Raw genomic sequence first — 24,244 nt, forward strand, 5'->3', positions numbered from 1 at the left:
TAAAAGATATTTCAAAAATATTAGGTCCAAATCACTTAATAGGCTGATGGGAAGACTTAAACTTGGAACTAACAGGCATCTTTAGATATTTTCCAGCACTGTAATAACAAAAAGCACAATTGCCCAACAGAAAAATAGGTGTATTAATCATGTTTAAAAATAACCAGCTGCCTAAAGGCTGTCCTGGTTTCTTTACATCATGGACCATGTCACATGTAATTCAGTAATAAAACCAAAACGATAATTGTTTCAAAAAGTGTTTTTAATTACTCTTTAGCAAAGCCCAATACAGATTTGAAGCTTAACTGGGGAACACTGGTAAAACTCAAATTATCACTTGCTGGACACCCACAAAAGATGAGCTTCAAATAAAAAGACACCTACAATAATCAAGAAAATAAGTTTGCATGTTGGCCAGAGCAATTAAAATACAGATTTAACAGTTTATGCCAGTAGCTGTTGGGAGAGGTAAATAAAATCTGGCTTAGTAAAACTAAACATTGGATGTTGACAGATGTAGTATTCATGACATTTGTTGATGACAGGATTCATATTAATGAGAAATTTGCACAAATATTTACTACTCTGAATTCAGCTGTGTACAGTAGCTGTCCTGCAGTGGCTGGCTGCATATGCAAGAAATTGATTCTGTACAGAGAGAAAAGAAAAGAATATTCAGCTTTAACCGCAGTTTGACACATGTTGGACGAATTAAGTCAGTTTTGACATTTAAATGTAAATGTTTTTTGATGTCATTTTTCACATTAAAAAGGGTGAGATTGGTAGTTTTGGCAGCCCCACAGACTCACAGTTAAAACTTCTATTATTACACTGGGTTTACGCGTGTCCATCACTTGAATAATTGACTTGGAAAAGTTGAAATTAAAATGGAGTAAAGTTATGATTCTGCTAATGTTTTCTCATTTTAAAAATGAAATTAGATTTTCCTAAAATGAGCTCATCCACCCATGTAAACAGTGATTTTCTGATACAGAAAAATACAAAGTGGACAATGCATATTGATCCTTAACAATATCCATCAGTTGAAGACATGCTCTGATCTCATGTGGAACATATATATATTTTATAACAAAATAAATCTATACTGTTTTTGTGGTGAGGGTAACACCTTGCTCTGTCTCAAAGAACTGCATGTAAGTTTAGCTGAAGCAGCTCATATACTCAAAAAGGCTCTGCCTGAGAAGAACATTAGTTTGAAGCAAAACAAAACCTAAAAAATATTCATCTGCTGCATCTTTACACCGGTCTTTAAAGTAAAAATCATAAGCAGTTGTGACATTGTGTCACAATGTCAAAGAGGACATTTATACAGGAAAAGATACTTTTCAAGCAGTAAAACAAGCTTATATTGTGGGCTGCAACAGAATAAACAGTCGTGAAGAAGTAATTGAACAAATTGCATAGCAGTTTAGAATATAACTAAATAGGAACTGATCCTTTTTGGTATGGTGCACTGATTTGACTTTGCCCATTCACATATGTACATGAATTAATAAATCCATTCATAGTTTCATCTGCACACTGTAAAAATCAAGTATACTGTAATGCTCAAGAGTAAGAAGGCAGGAGGGAGACAGCTTTGTCCTCGCTGCTCTTCTATTAAAAGTTCATAGGAGTCTTAAAAAAAAAATTTTTAAAAGTGCCATTTTGCTACATTATCAGCTGATCCATAGTCTGCTACTGAACAGTTAGAACACACACACACACACACACGTGTGAAACAGTCCTCATTATCACACAATTTCCTGATTCTATGAGTTTTGGTCACATGGACAATCACACACACACAACCAAGCACACACACACTCTCTCTCTCTCACACACACACACACACCTTGAAAGGAAAACACAAAAGTGGAAAAACAAAGTTGTGGCCGGTGGGTGCAGTTTCATTTGAAGACTTTATCTGCTGCGATTAGATGTTGCGGCCGGTAAAGCATTGAAAAAATAAAAAGCACCGTTAGGGGAAAAGGCCTCAAATGTCCTCCGCTCAGAAGAGAGTTCAGCAGTTTCTGCTTATTTCTGTGCTCCCACAAAAAGCAAAAGTGAAATAAAATCTACATTCAGACTTGCCTCAGGCTCCTGGTCAGGGAGAGTCACTGAAATGTCTCAGGTTTTACTGCATCCTTTCCTCCGATTTTGAGTCTGACTCAGTAGAATTCAGAGCCTTGTTTTAATCAGAGTCCAGGGATGTGTGTCTCCAACTCCAACAATGAGGCCTTTTCTTTGTGTCCATATGGATACATCTGGGTCCTCACCGTCTCTGCTGGGCATAAACTGGGTAAGCTAGCGTCACATTAAGAGAGTCATTGTGCTGGACCAAAGATGTGTGCTGGTAGTGAAGTACGAGTTCTTTCAGGGAGCTGTACAGGTTGTATGGTTCAGCAAAGCCATAGCCCGATGGGGTCTTGTTGATGACACAGTGTTTCGCCTCACCGTCCACACTGGAAAGAGAGGACAATGGTCACAGGCTGTTCTCAATCTGCACGCATAGAAAATATTTCTCAACATCTTGACAAACTAAGCCTTGACACAGTAGCCAGGTCCCCCTCTGCTGTAAATATTCCTCTGCATCAAACTTCCTTTAAAAAAAAAAAAGTGATAATTTTGGTGTATAAACACTGCAAATTATCTTCTGCTAACGAGGCTTCAGAACAGACCAATCTGGTAGATGTTTAGAGAAGTTACTGCACCAAAGTGCAGCAAAGGGAATTTGTTTCGAAAACTGACTTTGGATAAATCCCAAATGATTTGTCCAACTCGAACAGTTTGTGATCATTTAGGAAGAGATCTGTCATGAGGAACCAGAGGAATGACTACAGCAAGCCAACGCTCTGTTTTAACATGGGCTAAACTGCCTGATACATACACAACGCTGCAGGCGTAGCATCCTGCTTTGCTGCTGTCTCGAACAAGGAATGTTCCGTCTCTCTTGCTTTGGAGCAGAGCCTCCGCCTGTACTCTATTAATGTTGCCCAGTTTCCAGGTCCGCTCGTCATGATGAGGAAGGTCTTCATCATCATCCACCATAGAATATTGACTAGAAAAACAAATGCAACTGTTAAGTTGTGAATCAAAGGCATCTGTATTTGGTGAGGGGATTTTTTTATTTTCTTCTGGATACTCACTCTTCTGTGTTGTCGTTCTTGATACCCAGCCACTCATTGAGCTTCTTCTGTCTGACCCCCTTCTGTGTCAACCACCTATGAGAGGGAGAGAACACCTGAATGTTAAAACCCAGGACAGATGAGGAAACTCCCTAAGTTTTTTTTCTTTTCCTTTCTCACAAGCAGCTGAGATACTGATGTACTTACATGAGATACTGGTCTCTAGTCTTGCGGAGCTGGATGAGATCGGGCTTGATGCTGTTCATTCTCTTGTCGATCTCTCTGTAGTCTGCTGCCTGTTTCTTCAGGTCTTCCTCCAGTCTGCGCTTGCTGTCTACAATTTCACTTATCCTTGATTTCAACTTCTCATAGTTGCCCATGATCCTAAAAACAGCAAAATTTTAGATGTAATTAAACCTTTATTATGTAATAATAATAATAATGTATTTTTTTTTTTTGTAAAATCCGGAATTTTCTTACCTTTGGATCTCCTTGTCATTGCCTTCTCTCCTAAATTTCTCGATATACTCCTTGCTGTACCGCTCTTGTGTTTGGCATTGCTCTTCAAATATCTTTATAGTTTCATTAAAAGCCTCTATTGCCGTCCTTTTCATTTGGATTTCCTGGAAGCGGACGCACAATGTTAGTGTAAATGTTGTGCGTTGTACAGCAACATTGTGGGATTTTAGGTCATCTGTGCAGGGTACTCACTTGTGATGTTCTTGTGTACTCTTCGTACAGGCGGTCGTACTCTTTGTTCTTCTCCTGGTACTGCTGGTGGTACTCGCAGAGCTTCCTCCCAACAGCTTCAATGTTGTCCTCTTTGACTACCTGATCCTGAGAAGCATTAAATGCACAACAGATGCAGTTGAGTTGCTTCTACATAAACTGTGAGGCAGGACAAAATAAAAGGCTTATGTTTTACCTGCTGGTGTTTGGAGACTGGATACAGTAGCTTGACATCTAGTTTGGGGTTGTACTGAGCCAGTGACTCATTGCGATAGTGGTTGATAAGTTCAACGACCGAGCTGAAGGTCAGTGGATCGGAGAAGCCGTACTTTCCATCCCGATGGAATATCTTAATGAGCTTGTTGTTACCTCCTTTCCTGCAGGCAAAGGGCAACGAAAAAGCGTTGCACTTACTGCTAAAAGCACAAATGATTGTGTGAGAAAATTTCAAACTGAAAGGAGGAAGGGGCTCACCTCAGAGTTAGAGTATAGTCTCCGTGCATTTTTGTTGAGGCATCTCGCACCAAAAATGTACCATCTGCAGTGTCCCTCAGTTTCTCATTCACTTCCTCCCTTGAGATATCTCCCCAGTACCATTCGGCATCTTGTAGAGCCATGTTGTTGTTCATACCGTTGTTTGTCACAGATGTGGGCTTAGGTGGCTTTGGAGGTAGAGCTGCAAGGACAGTGAGCGAATAAAGGACGTAAATTTATGCCCCAGTGTCAAAGCAGTACATGTGATCATTTATCTGTAACTGGCTCAGCGCTTCAAAGTCTTGAGCTGTGCTGAAAACATACATTTGTCTTTTTTTTTTTTAAACCAACGATAATGTTTTTGTAGGAGACTTTAGGCATTTTGCAGATACTGTCTATCTTGTGCACGCACACACATCCTTTTCCCAATGTAACTGCAAGTCAGTGGGAGGAGAAATGAAGCATGAGTCAGGAAGAATCCATTTCTCCCTAGTTTAAGAAAAGGTGCCTTCTCTAAATAAACCGAGCTGCAATCAAAGCAGTGTATATAGTGGCAGGCACATAATGAATACTGGCACCAGCACGTTCAAACATGGCATATGCAGCTTTTTAAATGATATAGAACACAGGCAGATACAGACAAAAACTTGCTTTAAGGTTTCTCTAAACAGTTAAACCTTAACGGCACACTTGTGGTCTACATTCCGTTTAAGATCATTTACGGCACCAACGTGCGCATTGCTTATAGATAATCACGTGATGAAGCCAAACCTATATTCAAACCACATTATTGTGGGTATGGAAAATCCTTCATCTTAAATCTGCTCACAAGCTGACAGTTTCAAAGTGAAGCTAACAGCAGCAGAGCTACAGTATCGGGCTATTTTAAAACCACAAATCTGCACTGCATGTGTTTTCTCCCTCTGCATTAACAAGTGTTCTGCTGCATTGGATTTTCCAGGAATTTGCTCGAGACTAAGCACAGACAACTAGAACTGTGACATGGCATAACATGCAATGGTTTAAAGTCTCAAAATGCAGCCTGACAGTTCACCCACAGTACATTGCTTCTAAGCTCACCTGCTTTCCAAGCTGATCACACAGCAGCAGCTTACGAGACATTTCTAATTGTTAAAACTGGATTGTTCACATGACTAGTTCTAACAGTCTCTTGCTGACCGCTCCAAAGAGAAACCGCTTGAATGTGACCACAAAAATCTCTAAGGTGGCAAAATAAACATTTTTTTTTTTTTTTTGTACAGTCACCTAACAACCATCTGAAGAGCCATTAAGACGAGCCTGCTCAGTAACGTGTTACATCACTTACCACAGCCAATCACACTGGGGGTCTGTCAACAACCACTCGTGCATTTTAATTTCCTGTGAACGATGAGGTCATTCTGAAAGCCTTGTACCTCAGTGCTTCAATTTGTTTCAAGGCTGCATCTAAATGGAAAACAGGCTAACTTCTATTCTCTCTGCAGCGTCCAACGTTACGTCCTAGTATTCATCCATCTTAAAAAATGTGCAGCATCTCTCCTCTAGCAGCAGGGGCAAAAAGAAGAACCAGCAGTCTGCTCCATGCCTTTTCTCTCTCATGTCCCCTTTCTCTCGCCCTCTCTCTCTGTCTCTGTATTGAGCCCGGCTGCTTGCTCCCTTGCAGGTTACTCGGCCCCTCCTCTCTGCATGTGTCGTGCAGCGGTTTAGTCCGTCCCACTGCTGGCACTCTGACAAAGCCAGCTCTGCTGCAGCGGCACGTACACAGATAAATTATAATGCTTGCCCCGGGTCAGCAGCACTCAGAGTTCCAAAATACGCCTGTAATCCCACAGTGTGACACTCGGCATGACAGAGTTAGCTCTCTTGATTTCCTGAGTGTAATTTAAATAGACCTAGTTCTTGGTAAGGTACAGGGATTGACATGGAATGCAGCCGCTGTCCTTCTAGGTTTAACTGAAACAGTTGTTGGAACTGAAGACATTAAACTCAAGATGTAATGGTACCGATCACTTTACAACCATAAATCAGGGTATTGGAATGATTTAATTTCACAGGCGTGTAAATGGCTCTAAGAATTAAAAGGAAATGCCAGCACATATTAAGTTTTCTGTTACAGCCACCTGAATAACCTGCTGGGAATGTTTCGCAGCTTCTTTCTTTTAGTGAACAAGTTGAAGATGAAAGGCTACACTGGACTTTTAGGATTCATCAACAATGCATTTGCGGCTGCGACCTGTAAGAACAGCTTATAGCTATGGACAATGTGAGCTGTAGCCGTAGGCAGAACTGTTCGCTGACAGCTATGACTGGAGGCTTATTCTTGTTCTGTTCCTAAGATGTGGTATGCGTCTTATTCGAGCCACGAGGCTCTACTCATTATAGCCTACAGGCAGAAGCAGTAGAACACACAGTTCCAATTTCATTACAATCCAAAAAGGACCAAAAAGAAGAAAAGAAAAAGACGTGAAACAACTTACGTTGCAAGTTGTGCATGTTTTGTCGAATAAAGAATCTCCACTTTGCAGCTTCTTTTATTCCCACAAGGTAAATAAAATCCAACTTCAGCTACTTTCACGTGCTTCTGTAAAGCTCCATTTCATATTTTAGGTCCCAGAAAAACCGGATGTGCCTTGTTTTAATTCTTAGAAGGTTGCAGGTTTATACGCTTCTTAATGAAATCCAGGTAATCCCCTCAACGTGAGGCAGGTGCACCATGCGACTGTCTAGTTGGCTGCCTGGTTAGTTCTTGCAAGTGTGGTAAAGGGCTGAGTCTCGTCTCCTCTCTCTCTCTCTCTCTCTCTCTCTCTCTCTGTCTCTCTCTGTCTCTCTCTCTCTCTCTCTCTGTCTGTCTGTCTGTCTCACTTTCACTCCGCCTGAGCAACAGCAAAGCTGAGGCCTGGTTGCATTGAGGCTGATAGTTAATAATTAGTCTTAGCTGCTCTGGTGTCACTGCAGCCTGTTCTGAAAGCTGCCAGTTGTGTCTCTGTCTCTGGTCACTCCCTCTCTCTGTTTGTAAAGGAGGAGGTTTGGGGGGGGGGGGGGGGGGGGGGGGGGGGGGATTTTTAGTCTTATGATTAACTTGCAAAGTTTCAAATATTTGCTGAGCTGGGCCCTGTGAGACAGGGAGGACATGTGGAAATCCAAGCAGAGGGAGGAGTGAGGGGTGGGTCCTACAAACTGGAAGTAGCCCTCACTTAACAAGAAGTGCTCTGTGGAGCCGGCCGACTTTCCAGCCAACCAAATTTAAGTGGGCCTTTTGTCGCTATCTTAAAATAGGTACGCAGTAACTGGGAGGAGGCACTCAGACACCCAAACACACATGTACAGAACATGTACATTTGTGTTTACAAAGTAGGCTGTTGTCCCTTGCTCTTCTTGGGACCCTGCAACTATCCATATCAGATGAAAGTCTGAAACCTGTTTGCCACACCTGACCTTTATCGCATGCTTAACGGGGTTGTGTGTGTCTGTGTGTGTGTGTGTGTGTGGCCAGCAGAGACAACAGTTTGTGAAAGTGACATTTATGCAATATACAAATGAGAGTTAAGGTTATGTTGAGGCCGGGCTCAGGGGCTAGTGAACACATTATGTCAGTAAGAGTCTTTACAAAGTGCAAATACGTGTGCGTATAAAATAAAGTGAACTCTGCCTGCTCATCCATACATCCCCTTCACTGTCAAAGTGTTCCTGCAGGTGCAAATTACTGACAGCTGAGAGTGAGCCGTGCACAGGAACATTAAACATTTTAGTGCTATTTCTATAACAGCCACAGCTCTGTCCTGGGCCTCTAGACCAGCCAGCGATGGTGCTTTTAAGTAGCACTGCACTCGCACATAACTAGTCCATGTAGACTCTACCACTGTACCAGCTGTGAAAACGGACTTTGTGCAGTTCTTTCATTTATCGCCAGCCAGAATGTAAAGATTTTTATCAGCAGGTTTCAATTTCTGTCTCCATTCCTACCCACTCACATCCAATTCGTTATGAGTAATTTTCTGCTGAATTCAAATCCAGAGTTAAAAAAAAATGTATAAAATATAATTAGAACAAATTTGAACGCAACAGTTGTTTGGATTATACCATTGGATAAATTACATCAATCTGCAGCTAAAGTTTTAAACCATGTCACATGGAACAGTGCCAACTTGCATCACCCTAACAGTACAGTACCAGTAGCATTTCAAAATGTTAAGAACTTAATTACCTGGAGCAACCTGACTTTCACTCCATTCACTTGTCACCAGAACCTCAATAATCTTGACGTGAGCATCCAGGCTGGGTTCACAACTGTGGGGGAGAAAAGGAAAATTAAGTAAAGTGTCTGCTTTATAGCCCCACTAACAGCCTGTCACTCTCTACTGGTTTCAATCTCATATTTCAGGTTTATCTACTATAATTGCGTAGCACAGCTGGCAGATAGAAAATCTCCAGCCTTCATATGTGCACAGCTAAAAACCCACAACCTCACCGACTGTGTGTGTGTGTGTGCGTGCGTGTGTGCGTGCGTGTGAGCATGTTTGAGTTTCAGTGTTGCATGACTGAACCTGCAGTCTTGTCTATCTGCTGAGTGTCTATATTTGACAGACACATGTAGCTGCAAGAGTAGATCCTACTGCTCCAACACCCACCTGGTGGCCTGTGGCCTAAAAAACACTGGACTGAAGATCTCGCCCAGGGCTCTAGCACTGAGCAGGTTCTTGGAGCCGTTTTGGCACACTGTAGCGAAATGCCTTAGCACAAAGTGGAGGGTTAGCCAATATTGGGGAGGCAGGCTCGGTGTGCTGGCAATTCGACGTAGCAGCTGGGCACACTCTTCAGGATTCATCACCTCTGTTGGAATACATGAGAGGCCAGCAAGACAGGTGTGAAAAACCAATCCTTGGTTAAACCTTATGCAAGTCAGAGAGGAGCATGAAATGAAAGAAGTTTCTTCAAACAATGAAGAGATGGAAAAAAAAAAAAAGACAAGGCATCATGTGCAGTTGGGTTTGGAAACCACAGAGATTGTGTGGTTGACAATGAGCGTAAGGTACACTGGCAGGTGATTGGCTGCTCAGAGATGCTAGAGATAAACTCTCAGGCTTGTTTTAGTTCCTATTAACCACAGATATCCTGTCTCTGGCCCTGTGACAGCAAAGAATGCAGTGCTACAGAATCATGTGGTGTGAGAAGTATCTGCTTGCAAGCAAGACGACGTCTCAAAATGTCCAAATTACATGATGCATTTTACGGTGCACAGAGATAAAGAGGAAAAATGTTATAAAGACTTTGTTGAGGGTCAAAGGGTGTTGATGAGGTCTTGTGGTTTAGTGTTCAAAGAACTGAATGTTCAATAGCAATGCAAATGTACATGACGTCAGCACTTTTGTTCCAGGCCAACTGTACAGTAAAAAAAAAATAATCAGTGAATGAATGCTCACATCATCTACTCTAACCTTTTGCAGTGAGGACCATTTGAGCATATGTTGCAGTAGGGATGATGGGCTGTGGAAGATCCTGCAGGTACCTGCGCAGACAGTCACACAGAACCGCAAGGTCAAAGTGATCCAGTTCTCCTGAAGAAGGATCTGATGTACAAAGCAACACATGGACAGAATTAAACACAAACTCATATCTTATTACATTGTGAAGTACAATGTGCAGAAACTACATGATGCACAGCTAAACACAACTTTCAGTCCAGTTTGGCCTTCACAAGTCACTGTCTGTTCTTTGTTGGGATGTGTGTATGTGCACGTAGAGTACAGACTTTAAGTCACCTCACACATTTAGGTGTCTTCATCTTTACTGCTTACGTCAATGCTTTTTTCCTGTCTCTGTATGAGACATCTTGTTTCCTGTATCTGTCTTCCTCACTCAACTATTAAACAGATTTCTTATAGGCTGATAAATGGGTGGTTCAAAAACTTACCACAATCATAATACTGTCGGACTTCAAGTCCAGCGCCAGCAGTAAATGTTCGATATAAAGTTGGGTTATCCAGACCTGAAAATATTAAACGCAACTCATTATTTTATTGACTGAACTAATACAAGTACATGATTTATGTCATTTTGTCTAACCGGTCCCAGGTTAAATTCAAAAGTACCTTTGCTTTGTCAAGCTTACCTTTTCTCTCGATAGCTTCTAGCAGTCTGGCCAATATGGGTGGAGCAGTGTCTGGAAGAGAGAACTGCTCCGTCAAGTCCATCAAACAGAAGCCTGGAGGAGAGAACAGCAGCATGTCAAGCTAAATGATTTGTAATGGAGTTAATTTGGTTATTGACTAAACTGCTTTGTGCTGTCTTGTGGGTTTGATTAAAAGACAAAGAAAATAAATAAATAAGTCTGATTTAGAGTGACGTGATATAACTAAAAGAACTGAGTTACAACTCCCAGTAAAAATTATTATAAATTCTCAAAGATCCTCACAATAGCATGGTATGTGATCACTAATTGTCAATTGTGCTTTGTGTGTGTGTGTTTTTTTTTTATGTAAAAACATTAAAAAATTAATTATTGAAAGAAAAGCTCATTCAACTCCACTTGGCCCCCCAACAGGAAATCAAGTAACCAAAAAGAACTACTCCTCTGGCTATGAATGAATGAAAACACAATTTGTACAACAGAGAAAAAGTGACCCACACAGAAATGCAGTGGTCTGCTGGTGAAATAAATCTGCCATCAGAAGCTGTGAACGTTCATGACACGATCAACAGTGAAGCCTGTGATTCTGAACCAGTGAAGGTGGATGGGCACGCGTGACTTATGAACTACTTCGGACTTCAAAGGAAGCAGGTAAAAGGCCAAAGGACGGCCTTTAAAAGTAAAAGGCGAGTATTTACAACAGGCCGATTCAAGAAAAGGAGGTGCTGAGTACTAAAGTTGGGGTTTGGCGAACCAAGGAACTAAGCAAATAGCCTGTGATATGAGGTAAGCCAGGGCTGAGGTTTTTCTCCTCATTTTCCCTTTAGAAGTTTTCAGCCAGGTGTGGACATGAAAGGCAGAAGGGCTTGGCGAGGAGTTTATTTGGATTTGCAAAAGTGTATTTTGAAAAGACTTTTGTGAAAGGCTCAACTGTTCCAACACCGAATGTGGACTTTCAAAATCCTGACAAACTATGAATGGAACCTTTTCTCATAGCTATATTTTTCCTTCCACAAAATTACAGTTTTTTTTAATCGTGCAGCTGCTGGTTGCTTATTGATGCACGCATGGTAGTCACAAATGGGGAACTGCCCACTTCCACCGAAGAGTGTTCAATCAGGCAAATAATGAACCACTTCATCCAAGTCCACATCCTCTTTAGCCAGTGCGGCACACAGGTCGGCATATTGCGTGAAGGACCTGGATTCCCAGATTCCCTCTCACCTCAAGGCACACAAAACCCCATGTAGGACAACTAGTCATCTGGAAGACATTATTGGAACTGCAAAGCAGGAGGAGGAGGGAGGGGGTTCTCAGAAGCCGTGAACTCTGAGATGGAGCACCAAAGTGTTCCCTAAATAGAGACCGAGACACACAGTCCTGCCATCGCACACCTTGGAAGTGTAACCTTTCTCCCAGACAAGATATCCAACACTGCTGCCATTCTGCAGCCAACCTTCTTCTGAGAATCTCAACACACAACCTAGAGTTATATTTAAATGTTCAAACTAGCCACTGTTCCCATCTATGAAAATTACCCGACTACAATATCACGGGGTGGGCTAGTTTTATTATAAATAGCATTCATTAAAAAAAAAAAGTCTTTTGAAATATTTTAAATAGTATTTTGTACTTTTAAAAATGCATTTGGACTACAAAGTAGTACTATTTTCTGATTTGCTGTGACCCATTTTAGATTCATTTGAGTCATAAAAAGACGGATCTTTGCATTTGAGCTAAATGTGACATGCTTCCATTACTTCAGCTTTGTAAAATTACTATAAACACATTCTTCGAAGTGTATTTATTTATTCTATGAGTGACACTGGACATGCTTGGAGATAAAACTGTTTCCTGGTAACGTAAATTATATGGTATGCAACGGAAATGCACTTTGGCAACGTTAAACTTGCTTAAAACTATAGAAACATTTCAATTTTTGAATAATTTCCTATGCTAGTCTATGAACATTTTCTGCAGCTGATGAGAGACAGTTGTACACATTCGGAAACAGCACAAGAAGTAAAATGTCTTGTGTTGCTGTGTGTAAGGACAACAGAAGTCATAAGACTGTTCAAGTTTTCATGGAAGCCGGTATCTCTGGTAACTCGGTAGAGTTGAATATGGAGACGAGGGCCTCTTGGACATGTCTCTACAAGCGTGCATGTTTGGCAGATATCCCAAAAGGCCTCAGTTAGCCGACCACAGACGGAGGAAGTCAACGCAGCTGCTACTGGTGCTGCTGTGGTGCGGTGGACAATCTACACGGTTACAACGGTATGTCTGAACCGAGGGACTTGCAGACTGCGGGCACGGCAGACACACTAAAGATAGCACACACTTTAGATATATTTAGAAGCCTTATACCATTTCTTCTCCTCTGAAAGAGGTCCAGCATTTCTTCTCTGAAAAAGGTCTGGCTGGGAATGTCACTAGAAGCACCTATGACACCACATGTACAAATTACAATAGCATCTAAGTGGATACTTTGTACAGTATAATTTATATTAAAAAAAAAAAATCAGAAAGCTCTACACTAAAACTAAAGCATAATATTTAGCTGCTCAGGAATATAGAACCAAAAAAAAGCACATTTTTAGAATCAAAATTTGCACTGGAAGCACTAAGTTGTGGTAACATGCTTATCAAAGATACAGCTTTAAGCTGAAGTGAATCCCAAAGAGCAGGCTGTGTCTCCTCCTGCAGGGAGGAAGAGGCAGCGCAGCAGCTAAGCAACAGCCAATGAAACGACTGTTGCTACAGCTTGACAATTAACCCTACAAAGAGCAGACCGCACTCGATTCACAAAACTTAACAGTGTGCAGCTCAGTAGGAATCAGTATGCAGCCCACGTACCAAAACACATACAAGGTATAATGTGTGAAGATGCTTACAAATCCAGGCCAATGGACAAAAGCTGAGACGTTTAGACAGTGTGTAGCCCAGCTCACACTACCGAATGTGTGTTCACTGTAAAATGTAAAATCATACATGAATCATGAATTCATTCTGCACTAATTCAAATTAACTTTAGGGTTTACATGTGAACATTGCTACCACGCCGCAGACGCCGCCTTGCACTTCTGAGAGCATGACAGAAATACCCACGTCCTGATAGTTGTTCAACCACAACCATTTTAAGATGTGTATCTGCAACATAAGTTTCATGCCAAATGGGTGCACAACAACTGTTGTTTAGGTCTGGCTAAATTCACTTTACCCATCAATCCGGACATAAGACGACATTCAAGAAAAGTTAAATCACAGATTAGCAAAAACAGCTGATGCTTTGATTTATTCATTTTAAATTTCTGTAATTATTGGACACCTAAAAACATTTCTTTTTAACTGAAGCTTTTAAAAAGGGCCTATGATCTCTCGGCCCGAGGTTTATTAGGTTTATTAGCACACCTCCACAGATTAAGGCTCAGCCTGCAGTAGCTAATTCAACCTGTCCCCCTCCTCCTCTTATATACATCACACTTTTTTTAAAATGCCTTCACATGTCCCCTTAACTTTGTGTGTCTCGCTGACCTCCCCTCTCTTCTCTGCCTTACCCCCCAAACTCTTAATCCTGCTAGCAGACATGCTCTGACTCTTGCAAAGAAGATTTGTCCATTCAGACTTCTGCCTCTGCACACAATCAACTAATGAAGCAGTTATGCAAGCTTTCATACGCACGCAGTTTACAGAAAGAAAATTACAGTGTTGATTTTACTGAAACCTAAATTACACTACTTCTCTTTTTCCTCTCCATCAAGTTAACATCAGTATCTTTGCAAATGGGCATGATGACTGCAGTTATAGGCTGAAAAGCATAGTTGTGATATTCACAAAAAGCTACATAAGTGACCCAAGTGCTTGGAGATATCCTGGATCAAAGCTGATCTAAGCTAACCAGTCCAGTTCAAGTCCTTTTTTTTTTGCCTTTACTGCTGTGGTTCTTAACCTGGTGGTCTCTACTTCTTCATCTATACAGAGAGAAGGAAGAGATGAGCAAAAGAGGTTATGTTTGACCACACATCTATTAAAATCCACCAGTACTGGAGACTGTATGAGCAATTTACGAAACGTCTGGTAAATGAGCAGACTTACAGAAATATGCCATCTTTGTGTTCACACATTATCATGGTGCTAATTTTAGCTACAGGATGCAGCAAAGCAGAAGAGTTGAGAGTATGTAGGTTTAAAAGGTAAGTTTTGGCATCGGAGAGTATCAGCAGATACTTGATATTAAAAAGGACAAAACTACTGATCTAAACCAATCTGCCAGGATTTTGTTCTAGTAAATTACTCTAAGTATTCTAAATATTAGCCAACTTCTGTCAAGTGCAACGTTTTGTTCCTTTTCTCTGCCAGCTGCACATGACAAGCTGTTTTAGGAGATCACTCTTTCTTTCAGAATTTTGACTTATTTGCTGTCATATCCACACTGAAAAAGTACTATACACCCCTCGTACTCTAAAAAGGACTCCTATCGTGGAGAAAAATATGGGGATAAACTCTCCTCCTCAAAACACAATCCATTGTTGGAAACTATGACGAGACAAAAAAACATTTAAATCCAGCATTAGTCGAACATTTGCAGCTAATTTGGTGCTGTTATTCTCTCCACGCCTGCAACATTACAAAATAATAATTAGAGAGCAACTAAAACAAATGTAACACTTTCGCTACCTTAATATTTCTAAACATAGAAACAAATGAAAAAAGTCAAACTTCCATTAAAAGAACTGGCCACCACCACCAGTGTATAGACTGAATGGTGTAAAATGGCAATGGCTAGTGTCCCATTCAGCACGCAACCATTTATTGTCCAGTTGCATTGTGCACCAAGTTACTGCAATCAGCACTTAGCACAATACTGATTCATCACAAAGCTCCAAATCAGTCTACCGTGCAATCTGTGCACACCCCTCCACCAAAGAAGCGCCAACACATTCCTGGCCCCAGCTGCCTTTAGTCCCACAGAGGAACGATTTTATAGCAAACTATCACGTTATAAAACCTCTGCTGCTTTCATTCCTGCAACTGACTCGTATGGATAATTGACCTGTGACCTACAAATTAAAGTGAACAGCTGGAAACATATACCAATGTCAAACCAAAACTGCCACTGTGCCCACTTTTAGAACGGACAGACCTTAGTACAACATTAGTGCGAGTACTCAAGAGGCACAGAACCATAGTTGCAAGTAAAAGTAAGGGCACGGTTTGCAATTTCCTGTATATGATCCATCCTCAACTATGCAGGCTTCTCTCTCTACAACTGTCTCCGTAGCAAAGCCTTCTCTTTTGCTTAACAGCAGCTCTGTTCAGAAATATCTGCCACAAACACAAAAGTAAAACTAAATGAACTCATTTTCTAACCATCAATTACAATGTCACTTATTCTAGTTGCCGATGCTAGTTAAACAAAAATTCCAAACATGCTGATAAGCATCAGATAAGCATGTGGGGATAATCCAACAGCATCAAATATTTCCTTAAACAAGACTGAGCATGTCGGCTGAAGCTTGGGAAAGCATGGAGACTAAAAAACAAAAAAACTAGTAACTCAGACTTGTATCTCCATCATTTGGAACAATGTTCACTCAGACTGACAAGATAAAGAGCAATTAAACACTGAACACAGAACTCAAAACACCGAGGGCAACATTTAAGAATGTAGCATCATTGGTTCACAAGCAACGCTGAACTTTATTACTGTTGCAAATATCTCCAACACTCGCAAAGTGCAAGAGCTGCCTTGCCTTTTTAGCACTACAATGACTCAGATAATTGTTAGTCAATGTGCTGCATGGGCTTATGCCTTAAATTAATATGGTTAAGAAATTCACCGTTTTGCTTGATTCATTTATAGGGAACTGAAAAATGAACTGATAAGGTGCAATATTTTGCATCTTTTGAGTTTCACACTACCTAATAAAAGATAGGTGGTGTGAAAAGATACACTTTTGCATGAGAATGACGAATGTGGAAAGTGGTTAAAAAGGTTGATTGCATTTCTCTGGGTTTCCGTCTTCAAGTTCCTTGGCGGGCTCAAACACATGTAAATTCTTTCAACTGAGAGGCCCAGAAAAGGAGCAACACTTTAATGTTAAAAAAAAAAGGCTGAGAGCTGGAATGAGGCGGAATAGTTTCCCAGCCCAACCCTCTTCTCTTACACTCTCCACATCTGCTGCGCTCATGTAAACCCCTGTGGCTAACAGGAGAGGCCCCTTTGCAAGCCTCAATTCTCCACCTCTTTTCCCCCCTGTCAGTGCTGACTTTAGAAACTATCAAAACATTATATTGGAGGAAGAAAGAAGCTGTGTAGTAGAAGGAAGGGAGTGAGATCCCTCTGTGATGGGCAATAAATCACAAACATTCTGGAGCAACAAGAACCCTGCCTTCATCGCAGAACCTTCAGCCCCTCTTCAAAGCCCCCATCAGCATGCAGAGACCTAGTCCCTTACCAAGGCCCCTGCCTCACCACCACCTTGCCCTTGCTTTAGCCCCTCTGCCAAGCCCCCAGCTCTGCTCCAGTCCTGATCCTTTTGCACACTACCCCCTGCACCAAACCTTTAGCGAGTTTCCCCTCACCCACAACCTCAGGGCCCCTTCTCCCCCAGCCCAGGACACAGATGCTTTTCTTCTCCTGGTGCTACATTCACACTTGCTCAAGGCACAGCACTGCCACTAAACCACGACACAGCCATTAAAACACATGGCCCCTTCATAGAGCTCCTCACTCAGCCTGCTAACCACAGCCAAAAAAAGTGTCACCACGATACTACAAAGGACAGGAACTAGAAACTTGGCAGCTACAGCTGCTGTTTAGGTAAGTACAAAATGTAAGCACGCAGTCATGCAAGCCCAAGTCTGTCTTTAAAAAGATCAAGAGTTTAAATTGGAGTCCATATTTGTGGCCTATGCGGTTGCACTAATTTTGTTTTTGAATTTGCAGGACCCATCTTACTGTACATACTCAATTATTTGACAGCAAGTCAATCCTAATTACAAAGCCTAAAAAGACCTAGTTATTTTAAATCTTGACTTATCAGTTATTTTACTTACAAATAAGGAGGAGTTCTTTTGGCTTCTTAGCAGTCAAACACAAAGTAAACTAAAAGACAGACTCATTTTGTGTTGGCACTAGGACAAACCAAAACCCCTTTCAGACATGCACAGGAATTCTAACACTATCCTGACTTTTTTATGTGAATGAAAATGAAAGAAAAAGTAAAACGCTGCCGACATTATACAGATTATATCCTTCCAGGCCTCTAGTGCAATGTCCTTATTATACGTGTGAGCTTGTGCGTGTCGAATCGTCTGGAGGATTAAAAGTGAGCGAGTGGGCGTATTGAGGACATTTCCATTACTCAACTGGCGCTGTAGTCAAGTGATGGAACCTTTTTTTTTTTTTTAATTAGTTGCACGGTTCTGATGTGCTGTAAACAAAAAGTAAGACAGTTTCCTAATTTTGTTTTAATTTTATATCATGTTATGCCTCCTGTCTGTGTTGTTCGCCATGAAAATTGAGCGGATTTTCAAACGTGAGGCTGCTTCTCGCTCGGGCAATCTCCCACTGTAAGTTACATGTCTGAAAGGCCACGCCAGACAATGTCCGAGGCAGAATTCTCCAAACATTGTCTGGAGTTCATGTGTGAAAGCTGGTCTTGTCTTTGTGGTGAGTTCTGCATCACTGGTCCAAGTCAGCCCCTGTCAATGGCTTTTTAGCCGACACAATGACTGCGTTTACATGCAGTTAAGAAAGCGGGGTTCTTTCTGAGGTAGTCGGGGAACGGCGTTTAGGAACCCCGGCTACTGTAAATCCGTGTATTGGGATACGGCACACAGATTTAGGCTGCTTCCTGATTTTTCATTTTTGTCAGTGCTAACGCAGGAGGAGAGAAAGTAGAAGAAAGAGGCGAGACACATGCGGCTGATCTACAGCCCAAAGGGTATGAATTTTCAAAATCTGTGGTGAAAAATGACTTATTCACGCACTCTGTTAGTTACCAAAGAGTAATTCTTTCACTCAACTGCGTGTTCCTGCTTACAGCCTTTTGTTATGTGCAGTTGGAGAAAGCGTGGTTACGCGTATACATAGCAAAGAAATCAGCCTTCTCAGATAGAAAACTACCTTATACACTACTCTGATTTCACAAACCAGCTTTCCCATTTACATGAGCGTGAAGAAATCGGCTTTCCCGAGAAAGTCCGTGTAAACGCACTTGATGTGCCCTTTGGCGAGTGAGACCACTGATGGCTGTTCAGTAGTGCATGACAAGAGAGTATTAACCAAGCCAGTACAACTTGTACTGTTGTAGCTTCTTATCAGAGATATCCTCAATTAGAAGTGGTTATGAGCCAGTGGGTGTAATCTGAAATTGATAAACCCACTTTGCTTTGTCTGCAGTTTGTATAGGTCGCAGGCCTTACGCTTCATCTTCTTCGCATGCAAATGCAGAATGTGCAGCGCTATGTGCTTGTCGACTCTACTCTATGTGGTGTGTTCTAGCACCGCTTGGAAAAGTATTCTAATAACTGCAATCTTTATGCATATATGTTGTATGTAGGTTTATGTGCGATGTCACAGTGAGACATTGTGGTTTTTGGAGCTATAGTATTTCTTTACCAAGCACCACTGGATGCAGCAGCGGCCAATGTTACAAAGATAATCATGACCCTATCAAACTCAAAAGATGTTGATCACTAGGTGGCTAACCAACAATTTACACCATATACAGTTTTGATGGGGCTAGTCCAGCTGTTTTCACTGACTTAAAGAAAAGGAGCCATTTGTCCTAATCACTAGAATAGATTGATCTAATGAACTTTCCTCAACAATGATGAGGATATTTCATCCCCTTAAGACGTGGCTTTATGGGAAAACACAGATGATATTCACTGCTAACATATGGCTTTGGCGTAGTATAGCCTGGATGGACGCCAACACAGTTGTCCTCTGGGACTGAGCTTGGTTCACATTCAGTACAACTGTACAACACTGGGCAGAGATACTTGTTGTCAAAGACTTAAACTGTTTCGCAAAAACATCTTTCTCACATTAAACAAAATCACAATTTTGAAGTAAGTTCTGTTTTCACTTAATAATGAATAAGGCATCCAGAAAAAGTTCAGTAGAAAGATATAGAAAGAATTTCACATACAACATGAGGGTCCCACCTCGACACTGAGCCACCCGTTATTACTTGAGCTTAAGTTATTAAAATCTACATAAAATCTGTAACAATTGAGGATCTCCATCTGCTGATAAAGGTCACGTAATGTGTCTGACAGGGCCTGGAAATCCAAGTTAAAGCACATTTCAAAACAATATTATAGTCAATAAATGTGTCAATTCAAAAATCAAACTATGTTTCTTTCCTTCATACTAAAAAGCAATAAAATTTCAGCGATTACATCTATTGGTAACAAACACGATGTGAGCTCAAGTCTGCTGTTATGTGATCTAGCGTTAAACTTACCTTGCTCCGAGTCAGAGTCCGTCTCGGACTTGAACGAGCCTGGAGCTACAGGTAAGGGTCTGATGGGCCGTGGCTTGGGCGTAGGAGGAGAGATCCATTTCTTTCCGATGTACTCAACATATGTTCCGGGAAAGTCCCCTTTTTCTCGTGTGGTTTCATTGAAGCCTGGCAGCCAGCCAATCTCATCTGGCCTCTGTTCCAAACCATCAGTGAAGCCAAGAGCCACCAGAGCCCCTTTGCTTACCAACAATATGTCCCCCACATGCAGATCAATGTCTTCCTCCCGCTCCTTCTTGTAGTCATAAAGCGCTCTGTACTGATAGCCTTCAGTACTCATACTGATCACTTTCAGCCAAGGTTTTCTTTAAAGACGAGCTTCAGTGAGCAAAGTTACTTTTCAGCTTTCTCTGAAAGCGTTTCTTGCCAGGTACACATTTACTAGTGCAAAAGCTCGTATACGTGTATACTTCCAGCAGCATTCAACAGTTCTATGGAGAGAACAATATTTAACTTGTCTTCATTTTCTCACTGACCCTTTCTCTTCCGAGTGATTTGCTGCTCTCTGAGTGTGCTGCCTCACAGTACGTACCCATCAGTAAATGGTCTGCAGCTGTGATCCTGGGAATCCTGTGCAGGCCTGTAAGATGAGAGTGGACACCATTTGCAACACATTGCATAAGACAGTGTATATCACATACAACACTGAAATGTGAACAGTAATTTTACAAGAAAGCATGACATGTATGTCAACCCTGAATGATCCATATGCCGAAAGCATGCATGCATATAAAAGAGGACTTTAACCTTTTTACTTGTATTCATACTGTTAACATTTTTACCAATCACATGTCACATGTGTTGCATAACATCTTGGCTTTAATAAAGACTCACAACAACTAGCCAACTGATTATTAAGGAAAACTATTTATTTGGATCTTTTTTTTTATATGCCAAACAAGTATTGAGTTTTATATTCTTACCTTTAATAATAATTTAAATAAATAATCCTTAAAATAAATGAATGATTTTTAAATCGCTCATTTGTACAAATGGAATCTCTTTAGATCCAATTAGGAAGATCTTACTTAGTGCTGGTGGATATGTGCAGTTACATAATATAAACAAACAATATTAATAATAGAAATATGACAATGATAGTGTGATCAGTATTTTAAACACATTTTTTAAAAACTGGAACAAAAAAGTTTGACTTCATCATTGAATAGTTTTAGATACCGCTGCATTGTCACTTCTCAGCAAAATGAGTCAGCGAAATGACTTAAAATGACTCACAAAAGTCAAGATGTGCCGGACGCAAGCTCCATTTCTAAATCGCTGGTACACCTCAAATGATTGTGCTGCTCGGTGAACAAGGTTACCAGCGTTGGCATTATCCGTGACAGCGTCAACCCACGAGCACCTTTATACAACCATGGCTACATAGACGCCACTTTTATAGTTTAGCGTCTGCAGAAAACGTGTTTGCACGAAGGCAAACTACTAACTTCAACATAGCGTGCAAAAAAAGAGAAGGAAAAAAAAAAGTAAGTCAGCAGTGGGTTACTATTAAATTAGCAAGCTAACGCCAGGCAGCTAACCCTGTCGGCTAGCGTTGGCTAATTAACACCTTCCTTATAGCGATTACGTTAACAGTTATAAACAAGGAGACGGCAGCGTGACAGTATCGCTCATGACGCCGACAGGTCAAAGCAGAATGGACACGGGGCCAAGTTGGTGAAGATGGCAGGCCAGCGCTGCGGTGCGACTATTAGAAAGTTACCCAAGTTTGAATCTATACTTTCCTCTAGAACACGCATCGGCCAAATAACGTTGCTTCTTAAATGAGCACTTTTTTTTTTTAATCACCAAAGTGGGGTAACGACTGCTAGCTGCATTAGCAGAAAGTTAGCTAACGTTACATACCGAGAGTGTATGGATCCACGGGCGATTCCAGTAAGTCCTCCGTCTTCCACACCTAAGCTTCCACTTCGTTCAGCTTCGGATGTACCGCGTACACTTCAGAGAACGCAGCACGAGACCGATACTTTATTAGCACTGCTAACAGCAAAAGTCGTCCCGCTGTGTTTAATTCGGTTTAACAAATAGTACAAACTTTTACAATCTACACTCGGTCGACATAACGGCACCGCTTCCTCGTCCCGAACAAATGTTCCCTTAAACGTCGCCTCATTGCCCAGCGAAGGGACGAGCCAAAAGCGCACCTGTGGATTGGCCAGTGTTCCTGTCAATCGTGTACGTCACGAACTCTAAACCAATCACGTTTTAGTTGATGGCTGACGCCCATCTTCCATGTACTCTTGCACGCAACATAAAATATCAATGGAAATTACATAACTAATACATTAAATTACTAACTAATACTAGTGCTTATCCCTGACAAGGTTTACCTTTACAGGATTATCACCCGGGTTATAGGGAGCATCGTGAAGACATCAGTTGCCCATATGTGTGTCAAGCTAGACAGGCACTCCAGAGAGTGAAGAACAAGACCTACTGTGGGACATACCACATTTGTTTGTATTATAATTCCATGTCTTCCAATGTCTTTCGAAAAATAATAATGAGAACAAAGAGGGGTTGTGTGCTATTTGTGCACTTAATATCTTTTACTTTATCTATTTATTTGTTTTTAAATCATTACACGTTTTTAGTGTGGAATGTCCCAAAATCTTACAGAATCTGAAGAGCATGGCTCTGAATGTGGGTGGCCTAATTATGGTAGAGAAAGAAGACTGGCATGCAGAAATCCCCTATCAAGTGTAGACGCTACTGTCACGGCTCCGCTAAAAGAAGCTGTAAGCAGCTTTGTGGAAGGGTAGGCCCCTTTAATTGTTCCGCAGTCCCATAGGCATCAGCAACCATCACCACTGAGAAGAGGAAGGACTGTAGAAAACAGAGTTGTTGATGTTGAAATCTGCAGTTACTAGGAACTTTAAACTGCTGTCGTGGTGCATTGAGAAACGATGACATCTTTTAGTCACATCAACACTTTCCAAAAGTTTGCAGAAAAGGTCCAATATTTCACCTCTCACAGTAGGCTAACATCAAAGATCACCAGATTGAGACCACTTACGTACGTGTTTGCATTAACAGGAGATCTGTTTTTCCCTTTGCAAATGCAGGGCTGCACTGTGTACAGCACATAGCCACCGAATGTTAAAGATGGGATTTATATTTCTGCCACTGATGACGGAAATGAATATTTGAGCCACCAGACCATATAATCCCCCACTCTGCCAACACCTCATCCCCCCTGACTAAATAGTCAGGCACTTGTGACCCATCTGCTGCCCTGCCACTACCCAGAGTACACCTTTGTTAGGATCTCTAGCTGTACCCCCGCAAAACATTTAAGAGACTGGACTTTTTTTCCATACTTTCTAAAAGACATTTCAGGATGAGTCATAAAACAAAAGTACATCATACTTCCTATAAAGTAGCTTGCTTGCACAGTACAATATTGTACAAACAAGCCAAGCTGTGTCAATAGATTTAGATAGACTAGTCAGTAGATTTAAAAAAAAACTTGTTTTTCATTCACGTGTTTTTCATAAGCCGCAACATGCAAATGCAAGAAGAGTATGTGTAACGTCTGTGTTTTGCGTGCTATGCAAACATAAACTGGAAGGAATTTTGTGTTTCCAAAGACCTGGCAGCATATCAGTTGTTTAAATTCATACTTTGCGTTATTTTCAAAATGTCTAAATAGTTCCGTGACTGCACATGCAGTACACAACACATTTGTTCAAATGAGATCAGTTAGTTAGGCCCTTCTATTTTAGCACAGATTCAACATATATGAAATAATATCAGATAGTAGGCTTTAGATGTGCTGAGAGACCGATTTCGGTACCTTTGGTCTAAGCAGTTGCCGGTCATAGCTTCATATTTAGAAACTAGCGAGAAAGTCATATTGACATTTTTATTTAGTTCTTGACAAGAAAAAGAAAGAAGGTCAAACTACCATCTGCAGCACAATGTTCAATAGCAGTGTACGGTCTCAAATACTTCCCCTTGTAGTAATAATTTTCTTTTTAAACAACTGTTTCGAGCTTGTTTTTCTTGGCTACTTGAGGAAACCATCTACATGAGCACGTTCAGTTGACACGTATTTCACTGAACAGTACTTGAGATCCACTGAACTGTCAGACCTCCTTAGCTTTTATCATGGTAATTTTCAAAGTATGAAGTGCCCTCAGACCACCTACTGTGCTTCAGCATTTCAAAACAGCCTGAAATAGGTCAACAACCTCACAATGCGGGCAAAAGATAGCTAATTTTAAGTC

At 41.1% G+C, this 24,244-nt stretch overlaps 1 protein-coding gene across 5 annotated transcripts; it reads right to left on the minus strand.

Annotated features, from left to right (window-relative positions):
* Positions 1-244: 244 nt before the first annotated feature.
* pik3r1 (phosphoinositide-3-kinase, regulatory subunit 1 (alpha)) lies at positions 245-22,113 on the minus strand. Of its 5 annotated transcripts, XR_010911661.1 has the most exons (16): positions 21,861-22,113; positions 19,938-20,574; positions 10,441-10,533; positions 10,243-10,317; positions 9,767-9,898; positions 8,960-9,161; positions 8,536-8,618; positions 4,332-4,533; positions 4,054-4,234; positions 3,840-3,965; positions 3,609-3,751; positions 3,336-3,512; positions 3,150-3,224; positions 2,891-3,061; positions 2,095-2,465; positions 245-648 (listed from the first exon to the last, which is right to left on the minus strand). XR_010911661.1 is itself a non-coding variant. In XM_067485271.1 (15 exons), the coding sequence occupies exons 2-15, from the start codon at positions 20,272-20,274 to the stop codon at positions 2,276-2,278; spliced, it is 2,187 nt and encodes a 728-aa protein (XP_067341372.1). In that variant the 5' UTR covers positions 20,275-20,574; positions 21,861-22,113; the 3' UTR covers positions 245-2,275. The 5 variants fall into 5 exon arrangements, 4 of the variants coding, with proteins under 4 accessions (XP_067341372.1, XP_067341373.1, XP_067341374.1 ...); XM_067485271.1 differs by having other exon boundaries at positions 245-2,465; XM_067485272.1 differs by having other exon boundaries at positions 245-2,465; positions 20,471-20,574; positions 21,861-22,112.
* Between the last annotated feature and the right edge of the window lie 2,131 nt (positions 22,114-24,244).

The sequence above is a fragment of the Channa argus genome, chromosome 18, assembly GCF_033026475.1.
Source record: "Channa argus isolate prfri chromosome 18, Channa argus male v1.0, whole genome shotgun sequence".
Lineage (NCBI taxonomy): Eukaryota > Metazoa > Chordata > Actinopteri > Anabantiformes > Channidae > Channa > Channa argus.